This window comes from Sporobolomyces salmoneus, assembly GCF_050403485.1.
Source record: "Sporobolomyces salmoneus JCM6883 DNA, S_salmoneus_JCM6883_v1_ctg1, whole genome shotgun sequence".
In the NCBI taxonomy this organism is placed as follows: domain Eukaryota; kingdom Fungi; phylum Basidiomycota; class Microbotryomycetes; order Sporidiobolales; family Sporidiobolaceae; genus Sporobolomyces; species Sporobolomyces salmoneus.
The window spans coordinates 634844-659556 of record NW_027481162.1 but is presented as its reverse complement, the minus strand read 5'-3'; the positions used below and the strand labels follow the sequence as shown (position 1 = coordinate 659556).

Below are 24713 nucleotides of genomic sequence, written 5' to 3'. Positions count from 1 at the left end.
ACGAAGTGAACGTTTGAACTTTGAATTGTTGTCCGTCTCTCGCTTCGATGTACCCAATCGCCTTGTTTCCTGAAACTTGGGCGCCGTGTACCTTAAGAGGTTCCCCTTTAACTTCGACCCAAGCAAGTAGTTCAGGTATAAGAGGCGAGGCTCTGGCAATTTATCCATCAAAGGATCAGAGGCGAAAGCGAGGAGAGACACGTGATACGCTCACAAATAGTAGCCTTCGTCTGGGCGGACACTACCCATTGCAGCAGCTGCAGCAGAGACGGAGCGGGTCGGAAAGGTACCGAAGTGAAAGAAGAGGAAGAGAGTCGACGAACAGGCGCGTGAGGACGAGGCAGGAACTTCGCTCGATGAGCAGATCGAAAGACGTGAAAGCGTGTCGAATTGCAATCACTCTAGAGGTCCAGATAGCAGTCGTCCGATCGAGGAGAGAGAGGGAGAAACGAACGCGTCCAACGTCCTCGAATCAATCAATTCAAAAACGAAACTCGGTCGATTGGATTCTCTTTTTCTCACTCCGACTCTCACTCACTTTGCAGCAGGACTGCCTCGATAGACTTCTCCTCCGCACTCGTTCAGCACTCTTCCCCCCTAGTCGATCTCGATCACCTCGCTCGAACCCTTCTCCCTCTTCCCCAAGCGAAACCCCGTTTCTCACCTACCTCCACCAGATTCGCATTCAACTCGACGCGCGATAAACCGCCGTTCGCCAAGACCCCTTCTCTCAGCTCTTTCCTTCTCCCTCGCGCGATCATGGCTTCGAATGGACGGAGACCGAATGCTTCTCCCCTTCACAACGAAACGGGTTCTTCAACGAGCTACACGAGCGCGAGTTCACCTGGACATTTACGCAATCGATCTCAAGGAGCTAGCAATCAATCACACGACCCGTTCGACGATCGGAACGCGGCGAGTGGTCGTTCGAGTCCCCCTCTAGTTCCGATGCCTCCTCTAGCCCCTACCCCGCATCGCGCCGCACTCATGGCTGTATCTCAATCTACTTCGAGTCTGGCGGAAGCGAATGCGACAGAGCAGGCGATGAACGTGAGAGGTCCTCGAGCAGAATGGGTCAGTCTCTCTCTCTTTTGGTTCAACTTCTTTTTTTGAGAATTCCTTGGCTCACTTCTTCTCCCCTCGCTTCTCCACTGGTAGACTCCGACTCAACAATTCCTCTACTCTCCCGCGGCATCTTCTCACGGACATGGAGCTATGGCACCTCCCACGATCGGTTACAGCGGCTTGAGAGGTTCACCAGCTTCTTCGATTTTCGATTCTCCTCTTCACGGCTCTCCTGCCAGTTCTTCCCAAAATCACTCGTCAAGATTCGACATCTCTCCTCAACCTGACGATTTTCTCTTCACCGCGACGACCTATCCCGAAGCCGACGATGCCCTGCATGACCCGGGAGAGAAAATGATGACTTATGGACCGGATCGACGATTAGTCGAACCGAGGGAATACCGGAAACGAACGGGTGGAATCTTCGGTATATCTTGGATTGGATTGTTGAACTTGACGGCAGTGGGAATCTTGATGGCTGTCATCATCTTGCTGTTCGCCGGGTACCCGATTTACAACTGGTTGAGCACTCCGACCATCAGCGTAAGCTCCTTTCTCGCGCTACCTTACTTGCTGAGCCCTCGCTGATCATATACTTGCTCTCGAACAGACTTATGGAGCGACCGGTCTCGGTGGAACAAACGGAACTTCTCAGGTTGGTCTACATTCTACTCTTCTTCACCCTTCGTTTCGCTGACCGGATTCGAGCGTTTCATAGATCCCGGAAATGCCTACGTACCGAGGCTTGATCGACCCCGACACTCCTGAAGAAGCGCTCACACGGACTGGCTTCGACGGCAAAGAGTACCAACTGGTCTTCTCGGACGAATTCAACACGGACGGTCGCAAGTTCTACGCTGGAATGGACCCGTACTGGGAAGCGGTCGACCTTCACTACTGGTGAGTCTCCTTCCGCATCCGTCATGTCTAATCCTTCAGAGGCTGATTGTTCTCTCCTGTTAGGCAAACGAACGATGTCGAATGGTAAATTGAACGAAGTTTCCATGCTTCGTCTCGGTGCTGATCTTGAGCACTTCTCCCCAGGTACGACCCCGAGAACGTTTACACCGAAGATGGAGCGCTCGTCATTGAACTCACGAAAGAGCCAAACTCGACTTCTCACGGACTCGGATGTAAGTTTATCGTTTCTTCACTTCTCGCTCCCTTGCTGATTTGTCCTTTTCGGCCACGCAGACCTCAGTAGTATGGTTCAAAGCTGGAACAGTGAGTCTAATCTCCGTCTTTGCTCGAAAATGGCTTTCGAAACTGACCCTTGCTTCTCGCCCTTTTCCAGAGTTTTGCTTCGTCGGAGGCAATATTGAAGTAGCTGCCTCGCTTCCTGGAGATGTCAAGGTCTCTGGACTCTGGCCTGCCGGTACGTCGCTCTTCTTGATTCATTAGCTCCAACTATTTGGCTCACGCAAGTTTCGTGATCTTTCAGCTTGGACGATGTCTAACCTCGGACGCGCTGGTTACGGTGGTTCGCTCGATGGAAACTGGCCTTATGTCGTACGTCTTTCTCTTACTTCCTCTCACGTATAGTTCACGGCTGACTCGTGATTTCTCTCACTCAGTACGATACTGTGAGCTCTCGACCTCAACCACTCGCGATCGTTCCGCTTCGGTACTGACTCGTTCTACTTTCATGCAGTGCGACGTCGGTACGCTGGCGAATCAAACGAATCCTGAGACCGGTCTTCCCAAATTCACTGCTGCCGAAGGAGATCAGGTCAGTCTCCCTCTCGAACGCATCCCCTGGACTTCACGCTGACTCAGTTGTTGTCTCGACAGTACCACGACGACGCTCTCTCTTTCCTTTCGGGACAACGCTACAGTGCTTGTACCTGCAAGACTGAAGAAGATCACCCTGGACCTAAAAACTCGGATGGAACCTGGAAGGGACGAGGAGCTTCCGAAATCGATATCTTCGAAGCTACTGTCAACCCTTACGAGGAGATTGGAGAAATCTCGCAATCAGCTCAATGGGTGAGTTCACGAGATTTGCTTGATCTCTGTTTGTGCGAGGCTGACGTGTGATCTCTCTCTTCAGGCGCCTTTCAACCCTTCCTACTCGTACCTCAACTCTTCGACCGACTACGTCGAGTGGTTCCCTGATGCGGTCGAGAAGTGGGACACTCACGCAAACGTTTATCAAGGAGGAGCGACCCAACAAGTCACCTCTGGATTATCTCAAACTGATCCCGACACCTGTTAGTTCTCTCTCCCTTCTCTCTACTCAACGTTCCTCAAAGACTCATAGCTTTCCTCTTGTAGACAACTCGACTACCAACTTCCAATCGTACGGTTTCGAATACCAACCTTCCGAGTTTGAAGGTTTCGGAACTGGATACATTACTTGGTCCCAGAATGGATCGGCCATGTGGACCGTGAGTGCTCAAACAGCTTACTTCCGCCATCCTGTCCCTAACCTCTGTTTTCGGGTTTCTCTAGATCCGTGACAGTGCGATGGCCGCGAACTCGCGAGCCGAAGTCGGGAACCGTGTTGTCACCGCCGAGCCTGTGAGAGCTCGCCGACCCCTGCGTGTATTTGTGCTCGCAGCTGACCCTCTATCAACTCTGCTTCGACCAGATGTACGCGATCTTCAATTTGGGAATGTCGCCCAACTTCGGTACGTCGGCTTCCCTCTTTCTCTTTTCGCATTCCGTTTCTTGACGCTAATCGAATGTCGTTTGATGTTGTAGGTGTGATCGATTACAATCACTTGACCTTCCCCGCCAAGATGCGCATCGATTGGATTCGAGTCTGGCAACAAAAAGACAAGATCAACAGTGCGTTTCCATTCTCAGCCTCGCGTTGACGTTCCTTGAGCTGATTCTTCGCCTCTCTCCTGCAGTTGGTTGTGATCCCGAGTCGAACCCTACTGTTCAATACATTGTCGACAACCCCGTTAGTTCTCCTTCTTCGTCCTTTTCCTCCTTTGCCAGTTCCTGATCCTGCTTTCATCCGCTCGCTAGGAACTCTACCACAACAACAATTTGACAACGCTCGCTGATGCCGGTCGAACATTCCCCAAGAATCGACTCATCGACAAGTGCTAGAAGAACGAGCTTCGAACTCTATACCATTCCCCCTCTCTCTCCCACTTTAACGAATCGTAGATCATTCACAACTCATTTGCCTCTCATATACTCTATCTCTCCTTTCTTGTCTCCTATCTTCTCTCTCTCACTATCTCTCTGCACCACTACAATCTTCGCTTTTCCAGAAGTCAGTATACCCCTTCTTTTCCGCTCTCTCTCTATATCTCTCTTCTCCAAACATGTTCTTTACGCACGACCTACATATCTCTTTCTCTCACTCGTTCAAACCGCAACCTGAAAGTATTATCCCTGATTCGAATTCGTGACTGAGAAAGAGAGTGAAACGAGCTTTGCAATCTTCCCCGAATGCGCGACGTAATCGACTGGAGCGGGTCAAATGCTGTGACCGTCAGTAGCGAGTCTCACACTTTCTCGATCCGGATACAGTGACAGGGAGAGTTCGAGGGACGACAGGTAGATTGCGATCGAATTCGAGAGTTCAATTTCCCGTCGTCTGAACTCGATGCGCTTGCGGATCTAGCTTACCTCCCGCGCCCGGGTCCGTCATGAGTGAGTGCGTCCATGTTTGTTCGCCTGCGAAGACTCCATTAGACGTTTCTCGTGCGTTTGCGACCTGAGGGCAACCGGAATGGTAAAACTTCGCTCCGGCAGTGAACCTGACACGCTCTGCGAAGGAAGAGTCGGCCCTTCACGAGCGACTAGCGCGACCTCGTCGACGAGAGCGGTGCTAGTAAGGCTCGCTCGAGAGGATCACAAACAGCCAACCAGAGCACAAAGCAAGGGAGATTCCGGAATTCAGAGCTGCTTGTTGGCGAAAAGGGGCCGAGAACGCGGCACGACAGAGCGGAGCGGACTTCGAAAGATAAGCTGGCAGGCAACTGGACAGCGACACAGCCTTAAGAACTCACTAAGCAGCGAGGCGAGACTTCGGGAACCACAGCGGGCGAGCGGGAGTGCTAAACGTAACGAGATCGGAGCTATCAGCGTTTGCCAAGGAGGTTCAAGGTGAGATAGAAGTTGAGCAAGTGTCGTCAAGTGCAGAGTCGTAGAGAGAGAGGGCGTTGTCATCGTTTCCGAGTGAGGGAGCTCTCCTTCTCCCAATTCAACCTTTACCGATACCCTGACTCTAGACAGATCGGATTGCACTCTTACCGATAGAACTATCCGTACCCACCTTCTGTCACATCTCTCCTCTCTGCCTTCCACCGATACCACTTGTTCATCTCGACACGAAACACCTCATCAACTCTCTCCCCTCTCCGGCTGTAAGCGCGTTGCAAGATGGCAGTAGATAGACCGATCGCATTCCAGGAACTTCTACAGGTACGCTCGTTCAATTCCGAGCGTGATTCCGCCTCATTCTCTTCCCACGCTTCTCTGGGGTTCCTGCTCCACCTTTAGGAACTGTTCACTGACTCTATTTCGCTCGTGAACAGCTCACTGCTCTAGGAATCCAACCTGGATCTATCGGATTCGCGACTCTCACCCTCGAATCCGATCGATTCGTCTGTGTCCGAGAAGAAGTCAATGGAACGAAACAAGTAGTCATTATCGACCTGTCCGACCCGAACAATGTCGTACGAAGACCAATCTCTGCTGAATCAGCGATCATGCATTTGGAGGAGAAGGTTATCGCACTTCGAGGTAAGGAGTCCAGATTCTCGAAGTTTGTTCGTCACTGACTTCGAATTTCCTTCCTAACAGCTCAACGACAACTCCAAATCTTTAACATCGAACTCAAGCAAAAAGTCAAATCTCACTTGATGCACGAGGATGTCACGTTCTGGAAGTGGATCTCGCCTACGACTCTCGGTATCGTGACGGAAACTGCAGTTTATCACTGGGTCTGTTACGCTCCTGCCTCCGCTCCCTCGACTCCTACCGCCGATGCTCCCGTCAAGGTCTTCGATCGTCACGCCTCTCTCGCCGGAAACCAGATCATCAACTACCGAGTCACTCCCGACGAAAAATGGCTCGTCCTCGTCGGAATCTCCTCAAACACTTCGAACCCGGCTGGATTCAAGGTTAAGGGTGCGATGCAGTTGTACTCGAAGGAGCGGGGAGTCAGTCAACCGATTGAGGGTCATGCAGCGAGTTTCGCGGAACTGAGGTTGGAAGGAGCACCGGAAGATACCAAGTTATTCGCTTTCGCCGTCCGAACCGCTTCTGGAGCCAAAGTGAGTTCACACTCTCTCCTTTCTTGCGCTCTGTAAGGCTAGCTGACCCCGTTTTGACAGCTTCACGTTGTCGAAATCGATCACTCCGCCGCCAACCCAGTTTACGCGAAGAAAGCTGTCGACGTCTTCTTCCCTCCTGAAGCCACGAACGATTTCCCCGTCGCAATGCAAGTCTCGAAACGTTACGGTATCATCTACCTCGTCACAAAGTACGGCTTCATCCACCTCTACGACCTCGAAACTGGAGCCTGTCTCTACATGAACCGAATCTCCGGCGAAACCATGTTCGTCACTTGCGAACACGAAGCGACGAGCGGTATCATCGGAATCAACCGCAAGGGTCAAGTGTTGAGCGTTACCGTCGACGAGGAAGTCATGATCCCTTACGTTCTTTCGACCCTCAATAACGTCGAACTCGCGATTCGTCTCGCTTCTCGTGGCAACCTTCCCGGAGCCGACGATCTCTACCAACGTCAATTCTCTCAAATGTTTCAATCGGGAGATTATGCCGGAGCCGCCAAGGTCGCAGCCAACTCTCCTCGAGGTATTCTCCGAACTCCTCAAACGATCGAAATGTTCAAGGGAACTCCCGTTCAACCTGGTCAACTCTCGCCGATCCTTCAATACTTCGGTATCCTCCTCGAACGCGGCAAGCTCAACAAGAGTGAGAGTCTCGAATTGGCGCGACCGGTCCTCGTTCAAGGTAGGAAACAGCTCCTCGAGAAATGGCTCAAGGAGGACAAGGTGAGCTCTGATCCCTCTCGAATCTCTAGTCTATCATATCTGACTCGACCTCTGTGCCTGTTAGATCGAATGCAGTGAAGAACTCGGAGATATCGTTCGAGCCCACGACATGACTCTCGCTCTTTCCGTCTACCTTCGCGCGAACGTCCCTAACAAGGTCGTCGCCTGCTTCGCCGAAACTGGTCAATTCGCAAAGATCATCGTCTACGCCAAGCGAGTCAACTACACTCCCGATTACGCTTCCCTTCTCCAACATGTTACTCGCATCAACCCCGATCACGGAGCTGAATTCGCTACTCAACTCGTCAACGATGAGACTGGACCTCTTGTTGACGTCGAACGAGTGAGTCGAGTCGATTCGTTTCCCGATCAATTTTTTTGACCTCGATCCGCTAACTCTCGCACTTTTCAGGTCGTCGATGTCTTCATGGGACAAAACATGATTCAACAAGCTACTTCTTTCCTCCTCGACGCTCTCAAGGACAACAAACCCGAACAAGGTCACCTTCAGACTCGTCTCCTCGAAATGAACCTCGTCAACGCCCCTCAAGTCGCCGATGCGATCCTCTCGAACCAAATGTTTACCCATTACGACAAACCCAGAATCGCCAACCTTTGCGAGAAAGCCGGTTTGTTACAACGGGTTCGTCCCTTTCGTTGCGAATCATGCGATTTTGAGCTGAACAATATCGTCAACTAGGCTCTCGAACACTACGAAGACATCAACGACATCAAGCGAGTCGTCGTACACACCAACCTCCTCGCTGCCGACGTGAGTACCCAACTTCTCGCGATGCTTCTGATCGTCACTGACTCTCTTTTCGCTCTCCCAAGTGGCTCGTCAACTACTTTGGTCATCTGACGGTCGAACAAACTCTCGAATGCTTCAACGAGATGCTCAAAGTCAACATCCGACAGAACCTTCAAGTCGTCGTTCAATCCGCTACGAAGTACTCCGACTTGATCGGTCCCGTTCGTTTGATCGAAATGTTCGAAAAGTTCAAGACTGCCGAAGGTCTCTACTACTACCTCGGATCGATCGTCAACCTCAGTGAAGACTCGGAGGTTCACTTCAAATACATTCAAGCCGCTACTCGAACTGGTCAAATCCGTGAAGTCGAACGAATCGTCCGGGAATCAAATTTCTACAACCCCGAAAAGGTCAAGAACTTCCTCAAGGAGGCGAAACTTCCCGATCAACTCCCTCTCATCATCGTCTGCGACCGATTCGACTTTGTCCACGATCTCGTTCTCTACCTTTACCAAAACGGACTCACGAATTTCATCGAGGTTTACGTTCAACGAGTCAACTCTGCTCGAACTCCTCAAGTTATCGGAGGTCTCCTCGATGTCGACTGCGACGAGAACACGATCAAAGCTCTCCTCGCGAGTGTCACCGGACCCGTCCCGGTCGATGAACTCGTTGACGAAGTCGAGAAGCGTAACCGACTCAAACTCATTCTTCCTTGGCTCGAGGCGAAGATCGCTGCCGGTCAACAAGATCCCGCCATCTACAACGCTCTTGCGAAGATCTACATCGACAGCAACAACAACCCTGAATCTTTCCTCAAGGAGAACAACGTGAGTCTTCAGCGTCTCTCTTCTCTTCTCTTCTCACCTCGTTCCGTTCTGACTCGAGCGCATTGAACAGATCTACGATCCCCTCACCGTCGGAAAATACTGCGAAGCTCGTGACCCGTACCTCGCCTACATCGCTTACGCCAAGGGATTCTGCGACTCGGAACTCATTCACATCACGAACGAGAATCAAATGTACAAGCACCAAGCTCGATACCTCGTCAAACGTCGTCGTCTCGAATTGTGGGCCGAGGTTCTCCAAGGCGACAACCTGCACAAGAGGCAACTCATCGACCAAGTCGTCGCGACCGCCGTTCCCGAATCGACCGACCCTGAGGACGTCTCCGTCACGGTCAAAGCCTTCCTCTCGGCTGATCTCCCCTCCGAACTCATCGAACTCCTCGAAAAGATCGTTCTCGAACAATCGGCCTTCAGCGACAACGCGAACCTCAAGAAGCTCCTCATGCTTACGGCGATTCGTGCCGACAAGGGTCGTGTCATGAGTTATATCGAAAAGGTCGAAGGGTTCGACGTTCAAGAAATCGCTGCGATCGCTATCGAACACGGTCTTTACGAGGAGGCGTTCACTCTCTTCCGCAAGAACGAACTTCACCTCGATGCGATGAACGTCCTCGTTGAGTACATCGTCTCGATCGATCGTGCTCAACAGTACGCCGCGAAGGTCGAACAACCCGCCGTTTGGTCTCGTCTCGGTAAAGCTCAACTCGACGGTCTCCGTATCAAAGACGCAATCGATTCGTACATCAAGGCTGAGGACCCTTCGAACTACCTCGAGGTTATCGAAACCGCTTCGCGCGCTGGAAAGGCCGACGACCTCGTTCGTTACCTTCAAATGGCTCGCAAGACTCTTCGAGAACCCGCGATCGATACCGAACTCGCCGTTTCGTACGCCAAGACGGACCGACTTCACGACATGGAGGAGTTCCTCGGTATGACCAACGTCGCCGACTTGCTTTCGGCAGGAGAGAAAGCGTTCGAGGCGGAACTCTACGAAGCTGCGAAGCTCCTCTTCACCTCGATTTCGAACTGGGCTCGACTCGCGACTACCCTCATCTACCTTGGCGAGAACCAAGCCGCTGTCGATGCTGCTCGCAAGGCCGGAAACACTCAGTACGTTCTTCGTTTACTCGTTGTCAATTGATCGGAGCTGACTCCCTCATTCGAACGCAAACAGAGTCTGGAAGCAAGTCAACGCTGCTTGTATCGACAAGAAAGAACTCCGACTCGCTCAAATCTGTGGTCTCAACCTCATCGTTCACGCCGAGGAACTTCAACCTCTCGTCAAACTTTACGAGCACCGAGGTTACACCGACGAGCTCATCTCGCTTCTCGAAGCTGGTCTCGGTCTCGAACGCGCTCACATGGGAATGTTCACTGAGATCTCGATTCTTTACGCGAAGTACAAACCTGAGCAATTGATGGAACACCTCAAACTCTTCTGGTCTCGAATCAGTACGTTCCTCGTCTCCCGCTTCTCTTCCGAGACGGGCGACTTACCAGATCTCTCTCGATTCGGTAGACATTCCGAAGGTCCTCCGCGCCGCCGAGCAAGCTCACCTTTGGTCGGAACTCGTTTTCCTTTACGTTCACTACGACGAGTTCGACAACGCCGCTCTCGCTATGATGGAACGAGCTGCCGATGCTTGGGATCACAACCAATTCAAGGACATTATCATCAAGGTTGCCAACATCGAGATCTACTACAAGGTGAGCACCTAATCTCGCCTCCCTTTCGTTCTTTCTCGACTGACCTTCTCCGTTTTTCGACGATCAGGCTCTCAACTTCTACCTCGAACAACAACCTATGCTCCTCAATGATCTCCTTTCGGTTCTCGCTGCTCGTATCGACCACACTCGCGTCGTCAAGATGTTCCAAAAGGCCGACGAGCTACCCAGTTCGTCTCCTCGCTCCTCTATCCTCATACGTCCGAAGAAAGCTCACTCTGTTTCTCTCACGTAACAGTGATCAAGAACTACCTCATCTCGGTTCAACACAACAACTTGCCTGCGGTCAACGAATCTTACAACGAACTTCTGATTGAAGAGGAAGACTACAAGACTCTTCGGGATTCGACCGATACCAACGACGCTTTCGACTCGGTTGCTCTCGCCTCGCGGTTAGAGAAGCACGACCTTCTCGAATTCCGACGATTGGCAGCTCACCTCTACAAGAAGAACAGCAAATGGGATCGTACGTTTTTTCCCCTCTCTCTCTTTCTCGGTTTCGAGCTCACACCAATCCCGTCGCACAGTCTCAATCTCTCTATCGAAACAAGACAAGCTATTCAAGGATGCGATCGAGACTGCCGCGACATCGGGAAGCAGCGAAGTCGCAGAAGAACTCCTCAATTACTTTGTGTAAGGTTTTCCTCTCTCTCTTCCGACAATTTCGGTGTATTGATGCTCGCTCTTCTCGTCACAGCGATATCGGATCTCGAGAGTGCTACACCGCTACTCTTTTCGTCTGTTACGACTTGATTCGACCGGACGTTGCTCAATACCTTTCCTGGAAAGCTGGACTTAACGATTTCACCATGCCTTGTGAGTCTGACCATTCGCTCGCTTTAACAAGACGGGGAACTGACATCTTTGATTTCCAGATCTTCTCTCGGTCGAACGACTTCGAACAGAACAAATGGCCTCTCTCGCGAAACAACTCAAGGAACTATCGACAAGAACAGTGCAGAAGGAAGAACAAGAAGCTGCTCAACCGATCTTGATGGGATCGAGTCAACTGATGTTGGGATACGGTGGATCCTACTAGACGAGCGAAACCAAAAAACGAAAAGAGAATGACCCGTCTCTTTTCTTTCTCTCTCTCTCGATATGTTTACAGTTGTTCCTTACCTTTTCTCTTTCTCTTGGAGGGCGAGTAGTTTCCGTCTCAAGCTGTGTTTTAACTCATTCTTTTCTTTCTTTTTACGTTAAATCTGGACTTTTCTCCCAATACCATTCTCCTGCGTTGTTCTCTCTCCTATACTTCCGTGTCGAGTTCGTCGAGCCTTCTCCTCAGCTCAGTCTCCAAATCAGTCTCAGCCTCACAACGCTCCAACTGGTCATTGATGGTTCAACCGTGGGCATTTCTTCTTTCTCTTTCCTTCTCCGTCTCAGTGCGAACTGACCTAGATTTTACGCTTCTATATAGGGTCGTAACGCCGCGCATACTCTCAACGCTTGATCGGGACCACGATGACACGAACGAAATTCCATTCATGGCGCTGATCACAGCTCAGTTTCGCCGCGGCCGCAGTCCCGACCAAGATGACTCTCTTCCTTCACGCAGGATTTGACATTGCGGCGAGAGTTTAAGGTAAAGTTCCGATCGGGACTGAAGAGATCAAGCGGCTTCGCTCGGCAGCCAATGAATTTTGACTTTGACTGATCTTTTAAATCAGGTGTCGCTCTCCGAAAGAAGCTCACTCAACCCTCAAAAGGTGAAGCATGGTGTTGTTCTCCGCTCTTTCTCTACTTCCTCCCACCTAGATCCGTCCTCACTTCTCGACGAACTCAGCACTTCCCGACTTCGTTCGTGATCCTCCCGCAATGTCTGCCTCCCTCCCCCTTCACCGTTCGGGTTCCGAGAAGCCTTCGATAACTGCTGTCGCCAAACGCAAATGGTATGATGCCTTGCGCGCAGAGCCGGGAACGACGAAATACACTGTCAAGAATCGTACGTAAACGCTATTACTCTTCTCGTTTACGCAGAAGCTGACATCTTGTCCTCTGCAACAGACTTTATCGCCATGCTTGGAGAGTTTGTCGGAAGTGAGTATTCCTAGTCTCTAGACCGTCACGAGTGTATTCTCACATTTTCCTTTCGTCTTTCAGCTACATTGTTCCTGCTTTTTGCACTCGGAGGCGCCAACGTCGCATCGCGAGCGTCTACTGCGATCTCAGGAGGGTCTGAACGTTCTGATACGCCCGACAACGCGGACGCCGTCGCTCAGGTCGTAAACACTTCGAATTTGTGAGTCGTTGAATTTTCGATTTCAGATCCAAAGCCTCGTCGATTGACTCTCTCGACCTTCATAGGCTCTACATCGCTCTATCTTTCGCCGTCTCGCTCACCATCAACGTGTGGATCTTCTTCCGTGTCTCCGGAGGTCTCTTTAATCCGGCGGTCACGTTCACATTTTGGCTGTGCGGAATAATCAAGCCCCTGCGAGCGATCCTCCTCGTTATAAGTCAGACCGCGGGAGCTGTTTGCGGCTCCGCCCTCGTACTTGGTCTTCTTCCTGGTCTGTTGTCACTCTTGAGACGAAAGCCGGGGCAAAAGTTTGACGATTTCCTTTTTCGTAGGTTCTTTCAATGTTCAAACGACGCTCAGTGGCAACACATCGATCACTCGCGGTGTGTTCATCGAGATGTTCTTGACCGCTATGCTGATGTTGGCGATGTGAGTCGACCCTCACTCTCTGCGAAATCACAAGCACTGACTCCATTCGACCCTCGCAGTTTGATGCTCGCCGCTGAAAAGTCTCGCTCTACTTTCATCGCACCCATCGGTATCGGAATGGCTTTGTTCGTTGCTGAAATGCTCGGAGGTGAGCGGAACTCCGATTTCATCGATTGCGAGCTCGGTTACTGATCCCGCTTTTTCGCTCGCAACAGTCGCATTCACTGGAGGAGCCGTCAACCCTGCTCGTGCTTTCGGTCCTGCTGTCGTCACTGGTTCATTCGTCGGTTACCACTAGTAAGTCCTCGACATCAGATCTTCCCTTCGAGTCCTGCTCACCTGACACTCGTTCTCTTGCTCAGCATCTACTGGGTTGGCCCGCTCATGGGCTCGATCATTGCGAGTGGGTTCTACCGTTTCATCAAGTGAGTCTTTCTTCAAACCCGTTCAGGCGCTCAAAGCTCACCAAGCGATGTTCTCGCAGATTCCTCGAATACGAAACCTGCCTCGGTCCCGACTGCGACGGAGACGGTTCCTGCGCGATTTCTGCTCCCATGCAAGCTCCTGCCGCTTCTCTCATGGGTCCTGCTCCCGTCGCTCCCCGAATGAACTTTGGAATGTCGACCGACCCCGGACCTGGCGCTATGGGTACTTTCCTCGGGGTTCACCGATCTCACCACGGATCGAGAATGGGAGCCGACAACGAATCTATCAACCGAACGCTAAACAACACGGTCGAGAAGGATCAACTCGATCGAATCGAAGTCATGTTGGCGCAATTGGTCTCGACCGGTAAAGTCGTCTAATCGAGACGGCGGGGAGGAGTGTGAGGGCCTGAGAGACGTGGGAAGGGGTTAAAATGGAAGAGTTCTCGAGTGTTGTTCTTTCTTTCTTTCTTTTCGATATTTCACTACTAAACTACCCTAATCTTTTTATCGTTTTTGTTGTCTGGTTCTTATTCTAAAGTGTTTCTCTACTGTCGCTGAGGCTGTCAATCGATCTAACTTTGAATATCTGTCGGGTCCTCGTCGAGCGCTCGACTCTCGAGAGTGAATGATCTCCTCGGGCTAGTCCTGCAGACGCAGACTTCGAGTGTTCGGATGTCACGACCTCCAGATCTAGCTGACGAAGTGGCAGATATCAGAGTCAGTAGCGCTCAAGGAGCAAGAACAAAGAAAGCAAACGAACGATTTTCTCGCATGTGCGATTCGGATCCCGTTTGCCATCTATTTCGAATCCCCGGATTGGTCGCAACATTCATGCGTGTCGGAAGATCTACGCGAGAGAAAGTCCCCCTTGAGCAGGAGTATGACGGCTCAAAGCGACGATTTGCTCACCTTCAAACCCCACCAATTGACGATAACGCTACAAGTCGTGACCGGGATCAGCAAGATGACCAAGTACTTGTAGTACGAGTCTTCCGCGAGCGCGTCGAGTACCTGAACAGGGCAGAGAGCGCTGTGAGATGCGTCCGAAATGGGACAGATGACGAGGAGCGAACACTCACGCTTAATCCGATCGGTTCTACGTAGGGTCCAATCAGGATACTCCAGATACCTATCGCAAAGCTCAAGGTAGAGCCCACGAGGAGGATGTGACCCCATTTCAGCATTTCGGATCCGTCATCTTCAAAGTCTTCTCCTTCCTCATCGACTTCCTCTGGCCGCGACGTGGCTCCTTCTAGAGTAGCTTTAAGCTTTTGGCTTGATCTATGTCGGACGTTCTGAGCCATTTGCGGGCTTGACGGGTCGGAACTTGGCGATTTCATTTGTGTCGTGTTGAAGGAAAGAGATGGAGCTGTTGTTGAGGTCGTCTGAGGGCGAGTCCTGTGTATGAGCGAGATGTGAGCGGTTACGACTCATTCATCCCTTGCGGAAGTGAAAGGCGACGAGTGGTAGGAGAGAAGAGACGAATTTCTCCGACTCAGCGAGAGGGTCACGTGGGCCGCGGACTTTACGGATAGGTCCCTCGATGACAGGACGAGTCTGAAGATGTAAGAGTCCACTCCTAGGCTGCTCCCGACAAACGGGACCAGAATCAGCGAGAAGTCAGAGCGGCGAACCGAGCGGCGTTTCAATTGAGCAAAATTCGTGCCCTCCTTCCTCCCTCTTATCCGCTACTCTCCTGCTCGACCAATCGCTCGGATGGACTGCAGCTCGTACTCTCCCGGTCGCAGTCTAGTAGGCTCTCCCGTAACCTCGCTATCTTCTTCCAACGTTTCTCCCTCTCAAGCTGCAGCGATGGCTGCTCTCACTCGCGGTATGGGAGGTCTCTCTCTCAGTCAAGACGGGGATCAACCGATGTATTGGGAAAGGAAGCACTGGCAACGCTTAATCGACGACGAGGTGAGTGTCTCACTCTGCTTTACTTTCTTTCCAAATCGTGCGCTGAAGTCGTTGCACTGCAGCTTATCGCGAAGTCACACAAGAAGCAAGCGATCGAGACGCTCGAGACAATCATTAAACTCGTGGAAGGAGTTCAAAGACTACCGAGTCGCGAATCAGACGGAAATGAGAGGGAAAGGACAATTCGACTTCGAAACGGAATTGTCAAGCGTACGATCGTTGATGTACCTGGGGCTTACGATCTACTTGGTGAGTGGAGTTATCATACTTCGTGAGGTGGGTGACCTGACCCCTCGAGTGCAGTCCAATGTGGCTTCAAACGCACGATCGTCGACTTCGAAGAAAGGTTGACTTTTCCTCGCCCCCCGATTCGTACCACTGAGAGTCGTCTCACTACCTCCCTCTTAATCTTGACGTCCTCTCTCGCGCATCTCCGTCGTCGCTCGGAATTGGAGGAATCGTCAAAACAAGCCGCGAAATACGATAACGAGAGGCGAATGAAGGTCGTTCTCGAGGAGATCAAATATGATCGACAGAAACACAAAGAGCGTGAAGCGAGGAGGAAAGCGGCGAAACTCAAGGGATCGGGAGAAGGAGCATGGTTGAATTCGGTTCCCGAGACGAGGGACTGGTTGTGAGCAGAGAAGAACAAAGGAGGCTTGCGTTGCGAGGAAGTAGTATCAAGTAAGGAGCAGAGTTATAGCATGTGACATCAAGAGTAGAGAGAGAGCACGCATTGGTCTGCGAAGAGAGAGAGTCACGAAATAAAGATATAGTAGGGAATTAAGGGGGATCAACCGGTAGAAGGAAGGGAAGTCGTACAATGGGTATTTACTTTCTCGACACTTTCGCAAAGATTCGGAAGAGGGAGATGATCAACACCGCGAGGTAAACGAAAACGGACAAGAAGATGAAGACGACTTGAGCGATTTGTTGACTGCAGATTTGGTCGGCGATACTTCCTTCGAGTCCGGCGGTTCCGACGACGGTAGGTGATGGACTGTTGTAGCGGCGATAAGGGGTATAGGCGGTACATTCGAGGGAGGAGGTGAAGAGATCGTCGAGACTGAGGGAGAGGGCAGACGAGTAGAGACAGATCAGGACCAGATCCGTTAGAGTGTAGAACATCTGTAGAGGGATTTGAGAGAGTCAGTACGACAGGCTTGATCACGGAGAGGGCCTGAGAGGTCACCTTTGTCCGAATTTGCCAGAGTCCGATAGGAGCGCCGAAGTATTCGATCTATCGAGCGAGAAACAGCAGGATCAGTCACAGAACACGAGGAAAGTCGAAGTTGACGTACATAGAGAGTGATGAAAATGTGAATGATCGCAATCGGAGCAATAACGAGCACAAACAGTGTCGATGTTCCGATCACTCCCACGACGTCCGCCCGTTCTTCCTGCCGCCGGATATGACCAGCGAGCGCGAGAGTACATGTCACGAGGACGAGGTTGATGATACGGAAGAAGAGGGGCGAGAATGGGTTGTGAAGGATGAAATTTTCGAATCGCGATTTGCGTGATGCTTCGACGGCTGCGGTTTGTTGCTGAGATATGTCGAACGGGTCTTGCATTCTCCGATCATCTTCACTTCGTTCGAAAGGTTGCCAAGGTGAGGCCCAACCAGGGGTCTACGTGGATCGAACTTGAGTCAAAAAAGAGAGAAACTTCGAAAAGCAGTAATGGTCCTGGTCACTCACAGTCGCTTGATTGATAGAAAAGATATTTGGAGGTCCCAAATTAATCTTCATACTCTGCGTCATCTTTCTGTGATAATCCTGTCTGTCCTGTTCTCGACTTTTCGAAGGTCTCCTGCCTGATCTCATTGACCAACCCGACCTCATCGATCTCTGCGAAGTCATTGACCTCGTCTCATCTTCTTCATCGGGATACTGCTGATGTTGATGATCTGCTCGTTCTTTCCCCTTCTCGTTCCACTCTTTCGGATGAATGTAACCGTGAACTCGATCGAGGTATTTCGAAGGCAATGTGAACGTCCACCATCCTTTATCCCCTCCGAGTGCTGCTGTCGCGCTTGAAGGATTTCGGTGTATCGTCGTAGAGGCTGGATTGTTGTGAGTAGGTTCAGGAGATTGAAGCGGGTCGGAGAAAGGAGGAATTGGGGAAGAAGAGGTAGAAGCAGTGAGATTCGGAGAACGACCCGTCGCATTCGCGTTCGTGTTATTCAGGGGTATATTGTTAGAGTTGGAGAAGGGAGCGCTTCGGTTCTGTTGAAAAACGGACGAGAGGGATCGACGGGGAGGATTATTTGGTCGTCGAGGGGAAGGATCTGTAGCTGCGTATTCGTGACCTTCATCTGATAGTTCATCTGGTGGTAGATTCCTAGCCCATGCTATTGACTCCCCTTAGAGTTAGTCTCGAGCCGAGAGGGAGAGTTGTTTTGATGAAGCCGACGTACAGGGTACCGTCACTACCTTGCGAGATCCACCAGGGTACTGCCAAGTTGTGTCATAGTCTCCTGTACTCGAGCTGCTCATTCGTGGGCGATGGTTGAAGAATGAGGGAGGCGGTCAAGGCGAGAGCCGTTTCGCGAAGAGTCTCCAGCCGGCTTGGAAGCGATGAAATCACAATCTCTCTCGAATCACTCTGCTTATCTGTCATGAGAGCTATTACAACAACATGAAACTACCCAGAGACCCGCCCAAAAGCCCCTAGTCTTTCTTCTTGATAACTCGGTCCGTCACTTCTCTCGGCATGCAATACACCGGATCAACCTCCTTCAGTCCTTTGTAGCCCAACAAGCTCAGACCTAAGAGATCGCCCAACTTCCTAGTGAGTACGCGCTTCGCGAGACCGGGCTAGAGCGAGGAGAGCTCACCAGCTAATCCGAAGACGGTATGCCAAACATCCGCAACGTCGTCTGGTCTATCAGCGATACCTCCTTGATCCGGGTCCTACACAGTCATGTCTGTCAGTCTTGCAGTCGCTGGGCAAGAAGTAAAGAGGGAGACGACTCACTTGAGCTGATAAAATGAATTCCGACAATTTCGACCCCGAAATCCAATGCGATCTACCTAGGATCGCAAGGGTTGCGACTGCCCACCAGCTATAGCAGACCTACGAGCGAGATTCGGCGGCTCAAGTTAGTCGCGAACGAGGAAACCAGCTTGTAACGAGCCGAGCTCACGTCTTCTAGTTTCTCCGGTCTTCCGTTCAATCCTCCATTGGGTAGCTGTCGCTCACAGAGCCACCAGCAGAGAGTATCTGAATCGACGAGATCGAGTCGATCCAAGATTGCTAATGCTCCTACGCAAGTCCAAACTACGCATTCCAAACGAATAGATCGCGTCAGCTCTTCTCTTCTCGCTCGATCGTTCGGGACTACGAAGGGAAAAGTTTGCAGTTGGTAGACTCACCGTAAGCAGCATGACTCTCCGCTCCTTCGACCATCCCAAACCCTCCATCGAAATTCCTGCATTTCTCAATGAACCCAACCGTCGCTTCTCTCGTCGGTTCCAGCGCATCCAATCGATTCAGGAGCGATAGTACCGAGATTGCACAGTAGGTGAAGCGGGAAGCGTGTTCGCCCCATGAATCGCCGGCGAACGAACCTCGGATGGGATCTTGTAAGGATAAAACGTCTGAATTTGCGGGCGAGAGTTTCCCATATCAGCGGAAACTCAAGACGACGGAGGCCGGAGAGGGACACTGCACGCACATTTGACGATTTTGTCTTTCTGGAGTAGGTCGAGAGAGTCGTGAGTTGCGAGGATTTGAATCGCTGACAAAGTTGAATGAAGATGAGGGTCGTGACCTGGATGAGGCGAGAATCCTCCTACCAAACATCCTCGTCATCAGCACAGTCAGATCGTCGATACGTGAGGGCTGTAGCTCACCGACTTGGTCTACCCAGCAAGACATGACCCATTCAATCATTTCTCGTTTCGGGAGTGCATCCGTTCGATCCATCAACGCCAACGCGGTCAAGCCCCAGTACACCCCATTCATTCTCAGATGCTCTGTGAAGTAGTACAATAACTCATCGCGATTCTGCTCGCTTGCGAGAGGATCAGTCAGAGGGAAGAGGAGCGAGAACTGAGAGAGGAAGAGCTTACTTTATCGAGGGATTGGATGTACCGGACGTGAAGATCTGTATGTAACTCTTCCAATGCCATACTCGTTGACAAACTTCGGGTCGAGGGAAGCGTAGGAGATCAAGAGAAGACGTTTCCCCCCCTCTTCCCGAAACTCATCACTTTTTCGACTCTCCCCTTCGATAGAACGCATAAAGAAGAAGATGGAAGCGATCAAGGATCTAACAGAATCTGGAAAGACGTTCGTCAAGGATGGGAACAACGTGAGCCCATTCTCCTCTCTTCTCTTGATCTTGACTTGACGTGTTCGAAGCTGATTGCTACGTCGCGAATGGCCCGGAACAGTTCATGACAAGATGTACGAAACCTGATCAGAAAGGTAATTAACCCTTCGCTCACTCCGCACCCTCTCACGAGAGGACGATGAACTGACTTCGCGTCGTTTCGTTCTCTCGCTTTCTCTACGCTCGCAGAATACATCCAGATCTGTCGAGCAGTTGCTATTGGATTCGCAATGATGGGAGGAATCGGATACCTCGTGAAACTGATCCACGTTAGTCGCTCATTCTCCAATATCTTTCTGCTGTTCCCGCTCACCTTCTCCTTCCCTCCTGACCAGATCCCGATCAACAACATTCTCGTCGGAGGAGCATGAAAAAGTCGTCCAGTTGCATTGTTCGTCAGAGTCGGATCTGAGGTTGTCCTGTGCTCCTTTTGTATTTTACTTTCTTTCCCGCTTTACTGTACCATCTGTCGTTCTCTTCCCCCCGCAGTGCACCTTGTCCGAAATCATGACACTCCATTGGTCCTTTCATAGTGGCGGAGATGCCGAGTTGAGAGGGTACGAGGTTGAAGAAGATTCGAGACTTTTTGGTTCGGTCCATTTCCGTCAACTCACAGGGCGCCAGGGAGTCTCAGCAGAGGTACGGATCGATACTTTGACATGACACACACAACCTTGCGCGAAAAAAGCTGAATAGAGTAGAACGGGAGAGAACAACACAGAAGAACATCGTAAAACGAAGGGAAGAGGCAATTTTGTTAATTCTTGTTTTACTTGGAAGCGATTCCAGTACCCAAAACCTTGTTGATTTGACTTCTGAGTCCCATGATACTCGTCACAGTACCGACTAATCCTAGAACTCCATCGTCCAAGTGGTGGTAACCTAGAGTACCGGAAGGAATCAAGATATCGAGGGAATCTTGAAGGAGTTGAGTTTGAACCGCTTTCAGTTGACTAGACACCCACGATCGTGTTAGTTCGAGACTGAAGCTGAGGGGAAAAGGAGGGAGACTAACGCGTTGATATTCCTAACCTCAATCTTCCTCTCAATCTCCTTCTCAGCATCTCCACGAGGTCTCGAAACGATTTGTTGTCTCTTCCTCAATCCAACGAGTTTGTAAATCGAAGAAACCAACGAGAATGCGATTCCGGTGAACCACAATTTCGCCGCTCGTCGTTGAATCGTGTTGAATTTGACGGGGGCGAGAGGTCGAACTTTCGTAGAGTGAGCCTACACCAAAGGAGAGAGTTAGCAGGGAGGTCCTATTGAGGGTGGAGATAGGAGCGCACCCAGACGAGCATATCGTTGAAGAGGTAACCGGCGTAACCGAGTTGACGACCGAGAGCAGTGAATTTGAGTACGGGATCACTGACGTCGAGTGCTTTGACGGCAGCTTGGGCGTGTTCGAGTGGTTTACCGATACGCATCACTGCGAGAGCATTCGGGATGAGGGCACGAGAGGGGGAAACGATGAGCTCGAGTTTGACGTTTTGCGATTCTCCAAGAAAAGGACTAAGACTCACGTTTACGGGACATTCCGAGGGTCGACTTGAGCGCTGCGAGTCTTGCGACGGTCTCATTGCTGTATCCCTTGCGGAGGCAGTCTTACCAACGTCAGAAAGAGGCGAAACTGTCAGCGGAAACGCTTTCTGCCCGATCGAGGCGTGACAGCGCGCTTACAGAAGGCGAGGAAGCGGGCAAAGTATTGGATCGCACGGTAAAGCTTGTCTCGTCCGACTTGTAGGAGGAGAGATGCGAGAGATTAGTCTCTTCGGAACAAAGCGGGGAGAAAGCAGGAAGAAACGGAGACTTACCGGTAGTTGATCCTACTTTGAGGGAAGCGGTGATCGCAGGGTGGAGTACGAGTTGGTGAACGACAGTCTGCGCGAGTTCAGGGGAGTTGATCGGGATCAGTCAAACCGGGGAGGAGAGCAAAAGAGGGATTCGAAGGAGACGTACCATGTTTGCTTATCGGTTCGTGTACAGAGAGCTGAGACTGCTGATTGTAGCTGGAAGAGAGTTAGATCGGAAGTAGACCGGCAAGTCGAGAGGGAAGAAAGAGGAAACCGGCTTCTCTCCTGCCGATTCGGTTGGATTTCACCGCGAACTTCTTCGACCATGTTTGCTCGAGGATTACTCGTATCTTTGCTCTCTGCTATCGCTCTAGTCACCGCTAGGGAAACCCTTGAGGAAGCAGGTCAGTTCTCCCTCTTTCATTTCTCTTCATCTTGAATCCGATCTCCTGACCCGCCACTTGTCGTTCCTGCGCGATCGAACAGCTGTACACACTCGTGAATTGATCGCCTACAGAGCCTACAATGTTGGAACCTTGATCAGCAATACCCCTCGAGACGCGCAATCTCCAGTTGCTGGGCTCCCTTTTGGTCTCGTGAGTCTTCTTTCTATTATCTCGACGTGCACCAAACTGACTCTATGTATAGCAAGAGTACTATGCACACTACCCAGAGTCGAATGGAGATCTCCTGTTGTTGGCTATGCCAATCGCTGCAGTTCGTTCACCTCTCTTCTCTCTCCTCGCTCTTACAACTATCAGATCTGACCACACATGTGCCTTCAGATCTACCGCAACGCTCTACCACCGAACCCTCCTAATTTGACGATGACGATCAATGACATGTACGGATTTGGAGAAGGAAATCTCGCGGCAGGGAGAATGAGGGTAGCACTTTACGGAACGCTCGAACGAGTCGAGGGTGAGGAGGAGATCGAGAAATGCAAACAGGCTTACCTGCACGGTACGTTGTAGCTATCTGCGTCGTCCTTGGGTCTCGAATGAGTTACTGATTCTTCACTCGAACTTACTTGCGAACAGCTCATCCTGATGCCCGAGGATGGATCCCTCCCGGTGGACCTCACTCCGCGTTCTACGCTCGTTTCAGAGTCAACACCATCTACGCTTTCGTGAGTCATTCCTTACTCTTCAACTCGGATGAACCTCAACTGACTGAATTTGCGCTATAGGACGGTTTCGGAGACGTTTCCTACATTGGCTGGATTCCTCTCGATCTCTATCGCGAGAGTGGAAAGAAGATGCGAAGCGAGAAGGAAGCTCACAAGCACTGGCCCGTACCTCGTCAACCCGAACAAGACGACTTCATCGACTGGTATTCGCCTCAACCCGCCATCGACGAGGTCGTCTACAAACCTCAGAGATTGAGAATTCAACTCTAGGTAGATGATCACGATCTCCGGTTCCGCAAGGTTGCCGCAAACTGTTTCAGTTTCTTTCGATTTCGAATTGTTCTTGTGTTATTCTCTCTCAATGCTGTAGCTTTTGCTCTCCTCTGAACTCCTGTCTCTTTCTGTCGTGATCTCGCAAGTCTTTCGTTCCCGTACCATTTCGCGGTATCACGCCGTTCTTCACAAACTCCTTCACCGTTGAAACCAGTAGGACTAAAGCAACGAGCCTGCGATCGTCGAATTGTCAGCTTCCCTCTTCTATGACCGCTACTATATGCCGACTTACCAAGGTTGATATCCATGGGAAACTTGTTTGAAAGCTTGACGAGACTTTCGAATTTATCAACCTTTTCTCGCATTTCACGCCTTCTACATAAGCAGAAGGTCGAGTTCGCAAAATCTTGCTCAACAAAGATTGAACCGGAGAAACGATTGTTGAAACGGGAGACGGCGATTTGACCAAATCGGTGGCGTTCTGCGTTTCCGTTTTCAGGTGAAAAGGGATGGTTGGAGCATCTGAGCATGACATCTTGGAAGAACTGCAGACTGGCATGATCGAAATATGCGGCTTTCTGGCAAGTGCGCCAAGCTGCCTACTCTCAGAGAACGTCGTCAGCTGGCGCAAAGGAAAAAAAAGGTGACAAGATCTCTTACGAGTTTCTCCATCCACTCTTGAGGTGCACGGAACCCCGGACTCTTGAGATCTTCAACGAGAATGGCACGCTTCGCAGTCGTCTCGATCGACTTGTGACTTCCGGTCCAGGCAGCCAAGGTGAAAGCGAATGCTGCGGAACCCTTTTTCCGCTTCGATTTGCCTGAGAGCGATTTCATCAGCGCAAGGTCTGTGTGCTCGAGGATCTCGAGAGAGCTTACCATACTTTCGCCTCGACCGCTTTACGAACTATCCCACAATCGTACTTATCCGCCAAACGAGCGATCGCTTCCCATTCCGTAACTTTTAGGGCGTTCAACGACTCCTGGGTTTCTTTTCCCTCGAGCAAGGTGACGAACATCTTGAGGTCTGCCTTCCTGTCGTCCAACGGGATGGAGTGGTCGTTGTTCTCGTGTTGAAGGTCCATCGAGAGCATGTCGCCGAACACCTTCGACTGAACGACGAGGGCGGAACGAGAGACGGTCAAGTATGCAGGAGGGTCATCGCAAGTGGTAAGGGTGATCCTGTCGTGCCGCGTAGCCATGTCGAGATCCGAAGAGATGCAAGAAGGGAGAGAAGGAAGATGGAGTTTAGGCCTCTTTTCGATTTCAAGCTCCGGACGACTTCCGCGGTGTCGGTTCGCGCGAGGGGCGAAAGCCGTCTCTGACCATTTCCCCTAGCTTCTGTCCTCCGCCTGTCTCATCCCGACTTCACCTACGAGCACGGCGATCGTCGACGGCTTCCCTTCCTGCGGGATTCCTCCTCCTTTCTTCGAGCCTCGCAATCCTTTCTTCATCCAGTTCGCCGCTCTCAAACCTCTGCTGCAGTCGGAGAGCACTTGGCGTGCTTCCCTCTAACTCGATCCCCAACGCTCCGCACAGTCGAACGAGTTCTTCGACCTCTGCCCTCGTCACGTCATCCTTCCAATCGGGCCCCGAAATCTCCACCGGTAACTCCAACAAAGCTTCTTCGCCGTCTTCGTAGAGGATCAGTCTTTGAGGATCGAAGCCTTCAGGGAAATCGAGAGAGCAGGCGGCGGAAACGACGCCGATGTCGAGTGTCTGAAGTTTCGTGCCGAGGAGGGACTCAAGGAGATGCTGGAGGGACAAAGATGTGCCGGAACCGAAGTGAA

General features: G+C 51.2%; 11 protein-coding genes across 11 annotated transcripts; 6 read left to right on the top strand and 5 right to left on the bottom strand.

The window, feature by feature from the left end:
• Positions 1-759: 759 nt before the first annotated feature.
• Positions 760-4125, top strand: JCM6883_007547 (uncharacterized protein; the record flags this gene model as incomplete). The annotated part of the gene is made up of 19 exons (XM_076628378.1): positions 760-1074; positions 1159-1608; positions 1676-1720; positions 1784-1965; positions 2029-2049; positions 2110-2198; positions 2260-2289; positions 2360-2440; positions 2507-2574; positions 2640-2648; positions 2717-2794; positions 2857-3051; positions 3116-3275; positions 3340-3452; positions 3517-3585; positions 3656-3695; positions 3769-3855; positions 3921-3973; positions 4042-4125. The coding sequence occupies 19 exons, from the start codon at positions 760-762 to the stop codon at positions 4123-4125; spliced, it is 2169 nt and encodes a 722-aa protein (XP_076491779.1).
• Positions 4126-5409: 1284 nt separating this feature from the next.
• On the top strand, positions 5410-11412 carry CHC1 (clathrin heavy chain; the record flags this gene model as incomplete). Its single annotated transcript, XM_076628377.1, has 16 exons — positions 5410-5451; positions 5565-5772; positions 5833-6305; positions 6366-7049; positions 7114-7392; positions 7462-7692; positions 7750-7821; positions 7884-8630; positions 8701-9758; positions 9823-10100; positions 10168-10355; positions 10423-10543; positions 10612-10839; positions 10901-11006; positions 11071-11189; positions 11249-11412. 16 exons carry the CDS (start codon positions 5410-5412, stop codon positions 11410-11412), a joined length of 4998 nt encoding a protein of 1665 aa, XP_076491778.1.
• A 779-nt stretch (positions 11413-12191) lies between these two features.
• JCM6883_007545 (uncharacterized protein) lies at positions 12192-13850 on the top strand (the record flags this gene model as incomplete). The annotated part of the gene is made up of 9 exons (XM_076628376.1): positions 12192-12318; positions 12381-12413; positions 12477-12615; positions 12681-12886; positions 12948-13044; positions 13104-13192; positions 13260-13341; positions 13407-13469; positions 13529-13850. The coding sequence occupies 9 exons, from the start codon at positions 12192-12194 to the stop codon at positions 13848-13850; spliced, it is 1158 nt and encodes a 385-aa protein (XP_076491777.1).
• A 451-nt stretch (positions 13851-14301) lies between these two features.
• JCM6883_007544 (PIG-Y family protein) lies at positions 14302-14776 on the bottom strand (the record flags this gene model as incomplete). Its single annotated transcript, XM_076628375.1, has 3 exons — positions 14302-14319; positions 14382-14483; positions 14552-14776. 3 exons carry the CDS (start codon positions 14774-14776, stop codon positions 14302-14304), a joined length of 345 nt encoding a protein of 114 aa, XP_076491776.1.
• A 508-nt stretch (positions 14777-15284) lies between these two features.
• On the top strand, positions 15285-16027 carry JCM6883_007543 (PUB domain-containing protein; the record flags this gene model as incomplete). The annotated part of the gene is made up of 3 exons (XM_076628374.1): positions 15285-15389; positions 15452-15638; positions 15693-16027. The coding sequence occupies 3 exons, from the start codon at positions 15285-15287 to the stop codon at positions 16025-16027; spliced, it is 627 nt and encodes a 208-aa protein (XP_076491775.1).
• Positions 16028-16220: 193 nt separating this feature from the next.
• Positions 16221-17887, bottom strand: SRF1 (phospholipase D regulator; the record flags this gene model as incomplete). Its single annotated transcript, XM_076628373.1, has 5 exons — positions 16221-16517; positions 16582-16629; positions 16691-17020; positions 17090-17742; positions 17809-17887. The coding sequence occupies 5 exons, from the start codon at positions 17885-17887 to the stop codon at positions 16221-16223; spliced, it is 1407 nt and encodes a 468-aa protein (XP_076491774.1).
• A 174-nt stretch (positions 17888-18061) lies between these two features.
• BET2 (Rab geranylgeranyltransferase BET2) lies at positions 18062-19525 on the bottom strand (the record flags this gene model as incomplete). The annotated part of the gene is made up of 8 exons (XM_076628372.1): positions 18062-18159; positions 18229-18304; positions 18369-18467; positions 18538-18671; positions 18767-18991; positions 19069-19185; positions 19247-19400; positions 19466-19525. 8 exons carry the CDS (start codon positions 19523-19525, stop codon positions 18062-18064), a joined length of 963 nt encoding a protein of 320 aa, XP_076491773.1.
• Positions 19526-19647: 122 nt separating this feature from the next.
• On the top strand, positions 19648-20099 carry SSS1 (translocon subunit SSS1; the record flags this gene model as incomplete). The annotated part of the gene is made up of 4 exons (XM_076628371.1): positions 19648-19707; positions 19790-19823; positions 19918-19997; positions 20064-20099. 4 exons carry the CDS (start codon positions 19648-19650, stop codon positions 20097-20099), a joined length of 210 nt encoding a protein of 69 aa, XP_076491772.1.
• Positions 20100-20497: 398 nt separating this feature from the next.
• Positions 20498-21690, bottom strand: PEX11 (Pex11p; the record flags this gene model as incomplete). Its single annotated transcript, XM_076628370.1, has 7 exons — positions 20498-20681; positions 20744-20958; positions 21018-21157; positions 21252-21332; positions 21409-21465; positions 21543-21609; positions 21688-21690. 7 exons carry the CDS (start codon positions 21688-21690, stop codon positions 20498-20500), a joined length of 747 nt encoding a protein of 248 aa, XP_076491771.1.
• Positions 21691-21846: 156 nt separating this feature from the next.
• JCM6883_007538 (uncharacterized protein) lies at positions 21847-22920 on the top strand (the record flags this gene model as incomplete). Its single annotated transcript, XM_076628369.1, has 6 exons — positions 21847-21925; positions 22008-22117; positions 22170-22238; positions 22307-22484; positions 22562-22650; positions 22711-22920. The coding sequence occupies 6 exons, from the start codon at positions 21847-21849 to the stop codon at positions 22918-22920; spliced, it is 735 nt and encodes a 244-aa protein (XP_076491770.1).
• A 222-nt stretch (positions 22921-23142) lies between these two features.
• JCM6883_007537 (uncharacterized protein) lies at positions 23143-24125 on the bottom strand (the record flags this gene model as incomplete). The annotated part of the gene is made up of 4 exons (XM_076628368.1): positions 23143-23156; positions 23216-23522; positions 23584-23744; positions 23828-24125. 4 exons carry the CDS (start codon positions 24123-24125, stop codon positions 23143-23145), a joined length of 780 nt encoding a protein of 259 aa, XP_076491769.1.
• Between the last annotated feature and the right edge of the window lie 588 nt (positions 24126-24713).